Source organism: Protomyctophum parallelum, assembly GCF_964188405.1.
Source record: "Protomyctophum parallelum genome assembly, chromosome: 10".
Classification (NCBI taxonomy): domain Eukaryota; kingdom Metazoa; phylum Chordata; class Actinopteri; order Myctophiformes; family Myctophidae; genus Protomyctophum; species Protomyctophum parallelum.
Genome location: NC_139704.1, coordinates 18046089 through 18059015, shown reverse-complemented (window position 1 = coordinate 18059015; position 12927 = coordinate 18046089). Strand labels below are relative to the sequence as shown.

General features: G+C 42.9%; 2 protein-coding genes across 2 annotated transcripts in view; both read right to left on the bottom strand.

Moving 5' to 3' along the window:
- The window catches only part of vsir (V-set immunoregulatory receptor), a 445816-nt gene that overhangs the window by 34198 nt on the left and 398691 nt on the right, over positions 1-12927 (bottom strand). The window lies entirely within an intron of this gene.
- plpp4 (phospholipid phosphatase 4) overlaps positions 3095-12927 on the bottom strand; it is a gene marked incomplete at both ends in the record, with an annotated part of 88957 nt that continues 79124 nt past the window's right edge. The window contains 2 exons of the mRNA XM_083774914.1: positions 3095-3108; positions 3526-3696. Of these exons, the coding sequence (XP_083631040.1) occupies positions 3095-3108; positions 3526-3696 (185 nt within the window). The remainder of the gene's footprint in view (positions 3109-3525; positions 3697-12927) is intronic.

Sequence of the window (12927 nt, the reverse complement as noted above, 5' to 3'; positions counted from 1 at the left end):
TTGCTGTTGGGAAAACCTTATGTTTTAAAACAAAGCAATACTGCCCTACTAGAGTTGGTAAAAAAAAAGGAAAAAAAAATAAGAAAAAAAAAATGTATTGGTATACTTTATATAATATTGCCAATTACTTGCATGAGAGGGGGAGAGGTGTATAGTTAGCTCCTTTAGCAGACAGTTTGAGGGTCCAATGGAGTTAAGAGGTTTTCTCCAAAGCACTTTTTACTACTTTTCATTGGTTCAATAGAAGTAAAGGGTGTTCAATAACACTGATTAATGCAAAACGTCACACCTGTGTGACGTGAGGGGTGCTCTTATCATCATACGTCATCATACATCATCTCATTCCGGCCAATCACAATTTGCGTCCTCACTTTTGTCTTCAATGTTTGCGTTTACACAAACACTCAATACTGGCCATTCATTGTCAATGGAATTCAATGTTTGTGTTAGGACAATGTTTGTGTTTCCACAAACCCTTAAAGCTGGACATAGGAGGGGCTGGCACCCCTAAAAAAAAATCAAAAACCTAAAAAATTTAGTTGGGTGGTTTCCTCCCGACAGCAATGGTTTACTTTTGCGACTTATGAATTCTTCATTGACTTATGTCAACTTAAGTTAATAGCCCGTAACCTGGAGCTGTATATTATGGCGGCATCATCCATAGTGACTGGAGCACCACTGCACCAACATGCCTCCACCTCCTCACCCCATGAGGAGTACGTGTTAATGCATTTAGACCAGAGACCAGATTCTACAGATTCTTTAGTCTTGTAATTCATGACAGTTTTCTGAAAAACCTTATGCTTCTATGTCAGTGGTTCTCAAACTATTTCATGTCATGGACCCCATAGTAAAATAGGTAAAGGTTTGCACACACCAAGAATGCAACGATGTATTCTCTAGTCTACATCACAAATTCAGCCTTCAGTGTCAAGGACCCCAAAAATGATATGTACCGGTAATTGGCCACCGACCCCCATCTGAAAATATGTTGTTCCAGAGACCGCCCAGAAGCAAAGATTTGAGTTAAAACATTCACTGTGGAAGAATATTATATAATCAAAGATTTGCACACATTTTCACGATTATTCAAAAATAGCAGATCTAGAGTAGACTAGACAAAGTGCCAATCGGCACAGGTCTCCACCAGGGCAGGTCAGGTTGTGGCCTCATGGTGGCGCTATAACAGGCTGTTGAGGAAGATTTGGGCCGGAGGTTCGTGTTGGAGGGATGCAGGTACAATGTTTTTCCATGTGTGCATACATAAGTTGTATACAGATCGATGCAGTTATAGCTAAAAACAGGAATTGGCCTGTTATAGCGCCACCGTGAGGCTGATTTTGAGGAAAAAATTGTGGCATGTCGTCCTCGGCCTAGTGAAAATGTGCGTGTATAATTTAACGGAAATTGCACACTGTGTTTGTGATTTGTGGCCTTTTTTCGAAATGGACGAATCGTATGAGCTTTGGAAGCCAATCTTAGCCAATCAGGATGGAAGATGGGAAATGGTGCCGCTCCGTGTTGATCACATGGCTATGGAGATAGTGTATACCGATTTGCGTGAAATTTGGATAAAATCTGAAGGAGTAATAATAGAAAATGTGTTTTACATATGTCGGCCTCCTGGTGGCGCTATAAAGAGCAGATGTGAAAAATTCCAGGCAAAGGTTTTTCCTTGGCCTCTAGGGAGTTGGCATACAAAGTTATCCACAGATCCGTGCAGTTAGAGGTAAAAACACTTTTCGGCCAGTTATAGCGCCACCTTGAGTCTGAGTTGAAATTGTTCATGTGGCATTTCGTCCTCGGCCTAGTGGGAATGTGGGTGCACAATTTCACGGAAATCACGCGATGTGTTCATGATTTGCAGCATTTTGTTTGAAACTGAGCACTCCTGTGAACTTTGGAAGCCAATCTTAACCAATCAGGATGGAGTGTGAGAAATCTGAAAGACCGGTTTCGTTGAATGGCTCTAGAGGGACTGTGTACCAATTTGCGTGATGTTTGGACAAAATCTGTAGGTGTACTGTGCAAAAACTTGTTTTGCACAAAGCGGCCTCCTGGTGGCGCTATAACAGGCCGTTCTGGAAAGTTTGGGGCAGAGGTTCATCGTTGGCATCCAGGGAGTGTGTGTGCAAAATTTGGCATCGACCGGGTTAACGGTGGCCGAGATTAGCTGCTCACGGACACACGGACGGACGGACGGACGGACGGACCGACACACACACGGACGGACGGACGGACGGACGGACACACGGACGGACGGACGGAGTGCAAAACATACTCTCCCCACATGCCTTCGGCCTGGTGGAGACAATAATGGTTAAAAGTGGTTAAAAGCTATAAGGTGCATTCCTCAGGTCTAAATGGCTTAAGAGGAATTATTGTATTAGTATCCGTCAAGCATGGCTCAGTAGACAGGCTATAGGGGTCCACTTGAGTTTAATGGGCCAAACTGCTGCAGCTTACTTACTGTACAGGCGTTTGCAGAAGGGTTTTTACCAGCTGCTGAAAGCATGCTGGTCAATATTAGCAAAGTATCCCAATTTGAGCAAAGAGCTTGTGGGCTCAAGCACTTTACACAGGCAAAGAGTTGATTTTGTGTCTGGGAATAGTTATGTGACGAATTCTTGTGTGACAGTGGAGTACTGGTCATTTAGAGAGGCTTTCTTTCTACTCTGTCCCATAAGCTATTCTAAGCATAATCAGTAGAGCATTACATTACAGCAGTTTACCAGGGACGTACATAATATATGGACAATAACATTACCAGAAACACATAAAGGGCTAGCCCTGAATTGACCATTACTGGTCTGTAACTCTGAGAGTGTACAAATGGAAGCAAATGGGCACATTCTCAGAGTTATGGGCCTGGGGTCTTTGCAAATAAACAACTCCTAATATGCCATAGTGTCGTAGTAATTAAGTGTCAACAAAACGTGGAGACTTGACATTCAGTAAGTGGGAGTTATGATCAAAATAGGAACATTACAATGGTGTATAAAATATAGAATGTGCCACAGGCAAGACCAAGTTTTTGCCACGGACACATTTGTCTGTGTGTACAGACATGTTGATGACCCCTGGTCATGTCATGTCATGTTGTCTCTTCTGATGAGATGTGAGAAACAGATGGTTGGAATCATTCTCTGCCTTCAAGCCCCGATAGCTGATAATGCCACCTCACTGTCGTCCACGGCAGCTTTCATTAAATCAGCATTATTAGCAGCATTTTTCACTTTAACACCAGCGGCCAGTGGGCCACCAACGTTTTGCTGAGATCAAGTGGATGATCTGCCCAGAAAGACTGGGAATTTTCATACGTATATGTATTTTGTTTCAGACATTTTATCGTAAATCGTAAGTTTGAACCACCTTTTGAACAGCCAACCTCCTGAAGCAGATTTAAATCTTAACTATGTTAAGTGGGCACTGAAAGATTCTTTTTCATTGAGTTGTCGAAATAACAATGACACTCAAATCTAGATCCATCTCTCCTGTTCTGATGAAGTGAGTTGTGGAACAAACCTTGCCAGTGGTGTTTGTAGTCACACGTGCGGGACAAAGCGATCATCATGGCACTGTAGAGGGGCAGCACCATGGCACAAAGACGCCAACTACGCCCACGACCCTGCTCTGTAAAGCACTGCAGCTTTCCTGCCAGGTAGAAGGAGGTGAATCCAAGGCCAGAGAATGCAACTGCATGGGAAAGAGACATGATAGCAGAGAGAGAGAGAGAGAGAGAGTGGGAGAGAGAGTTGTATTATGCCATTTGAAAATGTGCCACATGTTGCGTTCACACAGGCAGACGCAACGACACAGTCGACCATTCATTGTCAATGGAATCCAGCGACATAACGATGCATGTTGGCTGCTCCAAATCATGCTCCCATTTGTCTTTGCGTCTTTGCTTTGAACGCACCAACAGTATCTTTGTTCTTTGTACTATATGATCTGAATACTCAGTCATTCTCATACATTCTCTCATTGGGCTTAAACTTCTAGCCAGTGAAATTATAGTGACATATGACACCGTTCATCATTTTCTTCTTCTGTGGAACCCCTTCATCACCCCTGGGCCCTATTTTGAGAGGCTTCATTTTAAAGACCACTTATCAGGTCACAGAAAAATTATACGGGTATTACTGTATCAGCATAATGCCATATCTACACTGCAATATAAACGCCCATCAGCCGAATGTCGTGACTAGACTGTAGTATAAGCTCCCATTACTCACTACCCCCGTTCATTTTTAGATGCTTGGCAAGTGGGATGCACCATGGTGGATTCGAATACTTAACTCTGCAGTGTTAAGATTAAGGTATTTTAATGGAGATTTATTCAAACTTTTGTTTTTCTCTATGGACAAAATAGGCAAAGCTTTCCGGTTGTGCTGGTGGCTGTAGTGTCTTTTGTTTATTTTTTCGCTCACATATGCATCTGTTTGTTTTCATAGGTTAAAGGTCTTTGTAGACTGATGCGTTTTTCCATTTTCCAGCAGTGGTTGCTGTGGTGTTGAACTGTGCTATCGGTATATTGTTAAGTTTTGCACGTACAGGCACAATGTGTCTCTTGCTTCAGTTATTGTCGTGTAGTTCCGGTTTTGGTCTCGATGCCCTTAATCGCCTACTAGTTGCTTACTAGTCTCGTGTAGTCAGACAACTATTCCACAATCTCCGAATGCTATAAAGAGTCTGGGACTATAGACCCCATGAGCTGAGTAAGGAAGCTGCCATTTCCGTTCACAAAAATATATTTTAAAATATCTTTAGGACTTATTTTTTTATTTCCTTTTCTGCTAAGCAACAAGCTATATATGCTTAGATGTTTTCTATTTATATTAGGATAAATGTGCGCAACTGTAAAGACGAAACAGAAGTGGTGAGCAGGCTCCACTTCCGCTTACGCATCTTCCGTTGGCCCAGAGTGTATGATGAAGCGTTTGGAAATCGCGGATGCAACAGTCTGGTAACGCGAGACTAGTTGCTTACTAACAGTGGTCACACAGTTGTTATATACATCGCCCACCCCCACTCCCTGTGAAAACCTTAGGCTCAGCCATCATATTTAATCTGACACCGGTCCGTTACTCAGGGTGAAACATGGATGTAATGATCTTTGCGTGTCAGCTACTAGCAATCATTTACAGTACCTCTACAATGCTGGGGTGATGAAGAGAGCTGACGAGATTGCAATAGAACCCGCCCAGCCCAGCAGCCATATACCTCTTTGCTAAACTGCCATCTTTCAGAGGCGGTATCGGTCAATTCCCACCTGTTATACTGTATATGCTCAAGATTTATTGTCTGCATGATTCATTGTTGTTTATCTTGTAAATTGTTACTGTCATATGTTTCATGTTGTATCTTAGCCAGAACCAATTCCTGTGTTATATATCCTACATTCCTTACTGGCAATAAAGTGCTTCTGAGTTCTGAGTAAACAGAGCTACAGTACATGTAGTAGACAATACAAACATAGTGGAATGATGCAAAGATTGCTGACGCAAAGGTACTGTAGACGCATATTGAAACAATAATGTCAATGACTTCAAGGACTTACAATAAACTAAGTAAGTAAGTAGCCTTGCCGAGCCATGAGGCCCATAGGGCAGGAGACTATCTCCTGTTTCTGTAGCGTGAGGCAGCTTGATGTACAAGTACACCCGTCACCCCCTGGACATGACGCTAGTATGTCGCAGGGACTTACCCCCAATCCAACCCTTGATGCTGAGTGTCAAGCAGGGAGGCACTGGGTCCCATTTTTGGAGTATTTGGTATGACCCGGCCGAGGATCGAACCCCGACCTCCCAGTCTCAGGGCGGACACTCTAACCACAAGGCCACAGAGGCAGCAAATTTTAGTTTTTTGTCAGTCTTTGGAATTAAACTTCATTTAGTTTCAGTCCTATTTTAGTCATCTGAAATGTTTTAATGTTAGTCTAGTTTTAGTCGACTAAATATCATGCAATTTTAGTCTACTAAATCTACAGTTGGTTTTTGTCGACAAAAATGCATTTCTGCAGGCCTTGATAGCTTTTACCTTTGGTTGCATGCTGAAAAGAGCCGATCTACAAGCTCACAACGTGTCGCACTGCGACGCGTTGTTTTATAAACCTTTATTTACTCTTATCTACTCTTTTCTCCTATAGTCTCTTCTGTAGGGTGCTTGTAGATCGGCTAATTTCAGAGAGCAACACAGAGCGCAACCAAACAAGATGTCTTGTCTTTTAGTTCTGCTGGATCTATTGTCCACTAGTCCCTCCCTAACATTTTAGTCCAGTTTTTTATTTGTTGACGAAATTGTCAGTATATTTAGTCATAGTTTTAGTCATCATGGCTTAGTTTTTAATTCAGTTTTCGCCAGTGAAAAAAGGTAGTCGACAAACACTTTTCGGCATAGTTTCTGTCGACGAAATCAACACTGATCTTGTGCTAGAGCCGGCTAGTTTCTCATAGATGTACTGCACAAAAGGAAAATCTTAATTGGAACAGGTGCACCTCGTTGACCATAACAAGGTATTTTTATTGTTCCTTTCTCTTTCTATATCAATAGAAGCTCTAGCTGCAAATGGACCCATCCTAGAATGGAAATGATAGGGATGTTGAGTGCCTTAATGGGCCTCGACGGTGAGTTTCCGGCGGAAAACACATTTTCAGCTATATATGTCTGACAATATAATGTAGATTTACCACGAGGCTCCTGGCTGTGAAATTATGTGTTTTGCAAACTTGCATAGGCTAGTGCATTTTAGCGCACCGACATTCTTACCAGAGCTGTTGACAATCACAACAAAACTGTCCCACATTTTTCCTCGGAGGTGGAAAGCCTGGTGACGCAACGTTAGTCCCACATGCTCGTTGCTTTGCTTGCTCGCTCAAGGGGGTCGCCATGATTGCATTAATATAGCCAGCGGTGTGTGTGTGTGTGTGTGTGTGTGTGTGTGTGTGTGTGTGTGTGTGTGTGTGTGTGTGTGTGTGTGTGTGTGTGTGTGTGTGTGTGTGTGTGTGTGTGTGTGTGTGTGTGTGTGTGTGTGTGTGTGTGTGTGTGCGCAAGCAAGAGAGAGAGAGCGCTCTCGCTCATGTCGAGGTGCATGACGAGACCCAGCACTCGTTGACTCGGTTCAACAGACAATATTTTTCTATTTTAAAGTTGAAGAGTTTAATATAATATATTAAACTTTATATTATAAAGCTCGGATCCTCACGGTTATTTCGGGTAATTGCATTTCAGACGATCCGACGAGACCCACGGCAATTTGGATTGGATCCTGCCCGAGGGACAAGTCAATATTTTGGGCCCGAACCGGGTGTTCGGTTCGCTCTAGCTCACAGTGCATGTGGTTCAGTACCATGGACAGAGCTCACATCTCCAGCACTGCTTGGTAATAGACCGATTCCGTAGCGGGTCTCATGGTCGCAGCCTACGTATTTCCTGTAGGCGGACTCGACATAGCTGCGGGAGTAAAACCCTCACCAGGCGCACCTCTTCCACTACAGTGAACGGCAGAGTGACTGATGTTAGTTTGCCTCAAACTTTACTACTTTACCTGCTTTTTTACTAACACTAACATTACAAAGATGCCCAGAACATCGAGATGAACCTGTGTAGTTTATGGCTGCTCCAACAGTAGTGGCAACATAAATAAATAAAAAAAACGGAATGTCAAAATATCCACCGTGGTGGCTGAGACCAGAGCCATTTAGTAATGGTTGAGACAAAGCAGTGAAGGGTCCTGAAAGATACATAATTTCAGTCTTACCCAATACCCAATCTTTCTGTTTTATGAACACAAGGCTGCTGTATTTTATACCTCATACTAAGCATTTAAAGTATGAGGTATAAAGTACAGCAGCCTTGTGTTAATAAAACAGAAATATTTGGTATTGGGTAAGACTTGCGTTATGTATCTTTCACTGCTTTGTCTCAACCATTACTCAATGGCTCTGGTCTCAGCCACAACGGTGGATATTTTGACATTCAGTTTTTTTATTTTTTATGTTGCCACTACTGTTGGAGCAGCCATAAACTACACAGGTTCATCTCGATGTTCTGGGCATCTTTGTAATGTTAGCAGGTAAAGGAGTAAAGTTTGAGGCAAACTAACATCAGTCACTCTGCCGTTCACTGTAGTGGAAGAGGTGCGCCTGGTGAGGGTTTTACCCCCGCAGCTACGTCGAGTCCGCCTACAGGAAATACGTAGGCTGCGACCATGAGACCCGCTACGGAATCGGTCTATATGGACAGCTCACAGTGCATGTGTTTCAAGACCATGGACAGAGCTCACATCTGCAGCACTACTCGGTACTATGGACAGCTCACAGTGCATGTGTTTCAGGACCATGGACAGAGCTCACATCTGCAGCACTACTCGGTACTATGGACAGCTCACAGTGCATGTGTTTCAGGACCATGGACAGAGCTCAAGTGTCCACTGTACGTCTCAGCACCATGGACAGATCTCGTGTGGTTTAGAATAGTGGTTTTCAACCCTTTTCATATCAAGGTCCATTATTTATTCAGCATTTGAGCCACGCACCACCATTTGTTGAGATCGATAGACTTGCTGACCCAAAATGAAAGAATTGTGTTATTGTTGGATAGGATTTTGTCCACATTTCCATTCTAGACTTCTTATAAATTAAATAATGCAGATTGATTAACAATGATTTAACTCTTGAGAGCGTAAAATGGAACCAAATGGACCCGTAAAGTTTCATTTTACATTCGGTTTCATTTTACAAAAGTGAAAGAATTTAGTTACCAACTATCCATTTAGTATAGGGACCACCTGCAACCCCCTCGAGGACCAGTGGTGGTCCCCGGACCACTGGTTTAGAACCATGGAAAGAGCCCTCCTCACCCGTTCACTATAGGGCATAATATACCCATAGTGCCCTACACTAAAATGAATGGCCAATGTTTCAGTGGACCCAGAAAACCACGCCTACTGCTATTTATATCAGTGGGTGTGGTTTTCTGGGTCCACTGAAAAATTGGCCATTAATTTCCCCCATAGATAAGATATTTACAAAATGATTCATATCCATTATTTTAAGCCTAGGCTAGAATCAAGCCATGCAGGATCCTGGCGAATCGTGAACATAAAACCTTTGATTCTCTGAAAAAGAAAGAACTGGAATTGCTAAACAAAGGGTATTTATTAAATGTAGTATATCATGGCTTGATTATAGCCTTAAAATAATGGATATGAAATTATGAATATTTGTGTAAATCTCTATGGGAAAAATGAACGGCAGATTTTTTAGTGGGACCAGAAAAGCACGCCCACTGCTATGCCCTACAACAGTGGTTTTTAACCCTTTTCATATCGGGATCCATTAATTATTCAGCATTTTAGCCACGCACCACCATTTGCATTTGATGACATTTAGCCTCTCAGAACCAAAACTAAAGCATATTTATTTTATTGTGCTGTATTGCTGTATTGATGTTGGTACCGAGGAGAAATAACAACTCTTTTACATTCTCTCTAAATGTGTAGACTTCTTGTAAATTAAGTAATGCAGATTTTTAACAATAATCTAACTCTTGAGAGCGTAAAATGAAACCAAATCGAGCCCTATATGGGTCCATTTGGTTAAAGATCTATAAGGGGCCATTTGGTTACCAACTCTCCATCATTTAGCTGGGGACCTCACAGCTAGAAGGTCCTGGGTTAGATTCCTGCTGGGGACACTGTGGGCGCTGGGGACGTGTTCTCTCCTCCGCGCCATCAGTGCCCATACCAGTGGCGTAGACTCCGTGGGGGGCAGCGGGGCTCGAGCCCCCATGAGGAATTAGACCTGAATATATCATTACTCTATGGAATATATATTCGCCTCGGTCCGTCCCGTTTGTACCGCGCCAGGTCGCGCCGCAACCGTTCGCGCAATTCTCGTCTTTGCATTGACTTTGTATGTAATCGCACCGCTCTAACCATCCAAGTCTGAATGCACCTTAACACCTCTTTTGTCCTGGCCCGGGGCAAGGGGGTGGTGGGGGGTGGACCGCGTTGCCTGTCCACATGCAGATCAGGCATTCAAATACTAATCTGGTGGCTTGTTTTCACCTGCCAGGTATAGGGTATGCATAGTACCGTACTCTAAGTGTTTAGAACCTAAACCGCTTGGGTTTAGTGTGAAACGAAAAAAAAAAAACGAAAAAAAATAAATTCTTTTGATTATAAAAACATTTTCACATACCCAAGGCGGGGTTGGCAAAAGGGCCTTTCTGTGTGGAGTTTGCATGTTCTCCCCATGTCCCCTAGGGTAGGTACCCTCACACAAAACATGCAGTAATCCTGGTCTCTAAACTACCTCCCCCTGGCCAGCCAGGGCACCTGATGGAAGGGAAAGGAACTGGTTGGAATAACATGTTCCTACCACACGCTACATTCGCCCGGGGAAACTCCCCTGTCAGGTGAAAACAAGCAGCTTGGACTCCTCATGCATAGAAGCATGAGGTCAGTCCACTGCCCCCCCAGGTTGGCAGAGGGAGTGTAGTGCCCAGGATTACATAATTGGCACTGGGTGAAAGAAATGGGGTGCAAAATCATTGGATTTTTTTTTTAAATAGGACCACTGGTTGAAAACCAATGTCCTACACCAAGGGTTCCCAAACGTTTCAGTGCTGTGTGAACCCCAGAAATGATCTGAACTGACAATAACAAGGCATTACATTTAGTTTGACTATATGTTTCACAGTACTGCACTGCAGTACTGCAGTATATCATGGTACTGTGGTACTGTGACAATAATTTATCCAGTCACAAGTTGCTACCAAGAGTGCTTGGTGGTAAAGTCTGTGTCTGTGTCAGATTAGATTAGATGTCCTTTATTGTCCACAAGGGAAATTAATGCTCGGGTCAGTACAGTACAGAGGATAAATGCATAATAGTAAATCATTTAGATAAACACCACAGTAAAATGTGCAATAGCAAGAGCTAAATTCGAAAATATAAATAACCATTTTAGAAAGATTCTAAAAAGAAACAACATCAATGCCCTCTAACACACTCTGCGTGCGTGCGTGCGTGCGTGTGTGCATGCGTGCGTGCATGCATGCGTGAGTGCGTGCGTGTTGTTGAGGGTCAGATGGTAGTCCGAGGTATACTAGTAGCTGCTAACCCTCTCCACAACATCTGCACCACAACATCTGCACTGAGTGCCAGCTGTTGGGACAGGACAGGGTCAGTCTTGGAGGATCTATCTCCGTTGTCTTCTTCTTCACATTCCTCCAGAGAATAGCTTCTCTGCATCCCTCCTCAAAAGGAGCAGGACTGCTATAGTCTAGTTTGCACGGTCCAAGCCCCTTAGGCTGTTGATCTATAGTTGAAACAGGGCTGTTGTTCTGCTTGCAAAGCACAATAAAAGCCTTCTTTCCGTAGTACTTGCCCTAGCCTCGACCTCCTACAGTTGTATGCAAAGGCTCAACTTAGACAGCATTTTATGGAGACTTAGATGTCAGTGATAAATAAGTCTTTGCAAAAGTGCAAATGTATGGTGGTACGATTTAAGCACCAATAACTTCTTACGAAAGGACAGCGTGAAGAATACAAGGCTCTACAGTTCGTTGTGCAAAAAAGGTTCAAATGCAGTCAATTAGGGCTAGGCTACCAGTTCAAAGGAAACCATTCCAAAGTTCCAGCATGCTATCTTCAACATTTTTGCAGTATTTATAAATCTGGATTTAGTTGTGAAAGTTGTGAATTAAGTCTGCATAATATTAACCCAGCCTGCGATTTGGCAACACGCTTCTGCAATGGAGGAACCAGCTCATTATATCACTGTATAAGGAAGGTTGGTGCGATCCACATTTTGACCTGAAGTATATTTCCTACCGACTTAAGAGAAGAAAGAGAACTGACGACGGACAGGCCAATGAAAGTTTCCAAGTCCATTTTATTATCAGAGCTCAGTGTACAAAAACAGCATCGCAGCCATGCAGGGGCTGGAGCCCCATGCATGCACCCAGCCAGCCTCACGGCTTGTGGGCCTAACACACAGTTACAGACATTTCAGTGGAGTCTTATACAGGTCAGAACAAAGAGATCAAAGGGAAATGGCAAAAGGTGGTTCCCAAACCCCCCTGAAGTCTAAAGTGGTCCATGCATGTCCAAATAAGGTATGGTCACCAGGGAGCACAGTAGGTGTCCTACCTGCAGCTGCTATCAGCAACTGATCTATTTAGCATACAGGGACCCCTGTTGCTGTCCATGCATCCTGTCCAGACATGCCTGTCTCTCATTCATGAGAGAAACAAAGATCCACTTTAGTTTAAACATGGTTATTTATGTAAGCTATATTATTGTGAATTGTGATTTCCATATACATCAGACCCAAAACAACTGATGTGAATATAGAAAATAATAGCAGACATTAGGCAGAACGCTGGGGTACACGATTAAGAATATGTAGCCAAGTACAGGTGGGCAAATAACATTTGATTCACAACCATGCCACAGATATGCCAAGGCAATACCACAGAAAATGGATCATCAATGCCACTGTATCAAAAGCTTTGGACCGGAATAGAGGCGTTTTCAGTGGTAACTGAAATGTGCGTTTCAGCTCTTAGTTGATGGTAGCATGAGTAAGAGCTCTAATATCAGTCTTGGAAAGTAACTAAGTACATGCACTCAAGTACAATTTTGAAGTGTTTGTACTACTATTTTTACTCCACTCCACTAGATCTCGGATCCAAATATTATACTTTTACTCCCCTACATTTATTACAGTACATTTGATGCCAATGCACTTTTACTCGGGCACATTTTGGAACTTTTACTAGTATTTCTATATAGTGCAGTATTGGTACTTTTACTTAAGTAAGAAATGTGACCACTGTGAAATATGGAATTAATGAAATGCTGTGTGTGACAGAGCTGGCGAAGGTAGTGAATGAATTAAATGCTGTGTGTGACAGAGC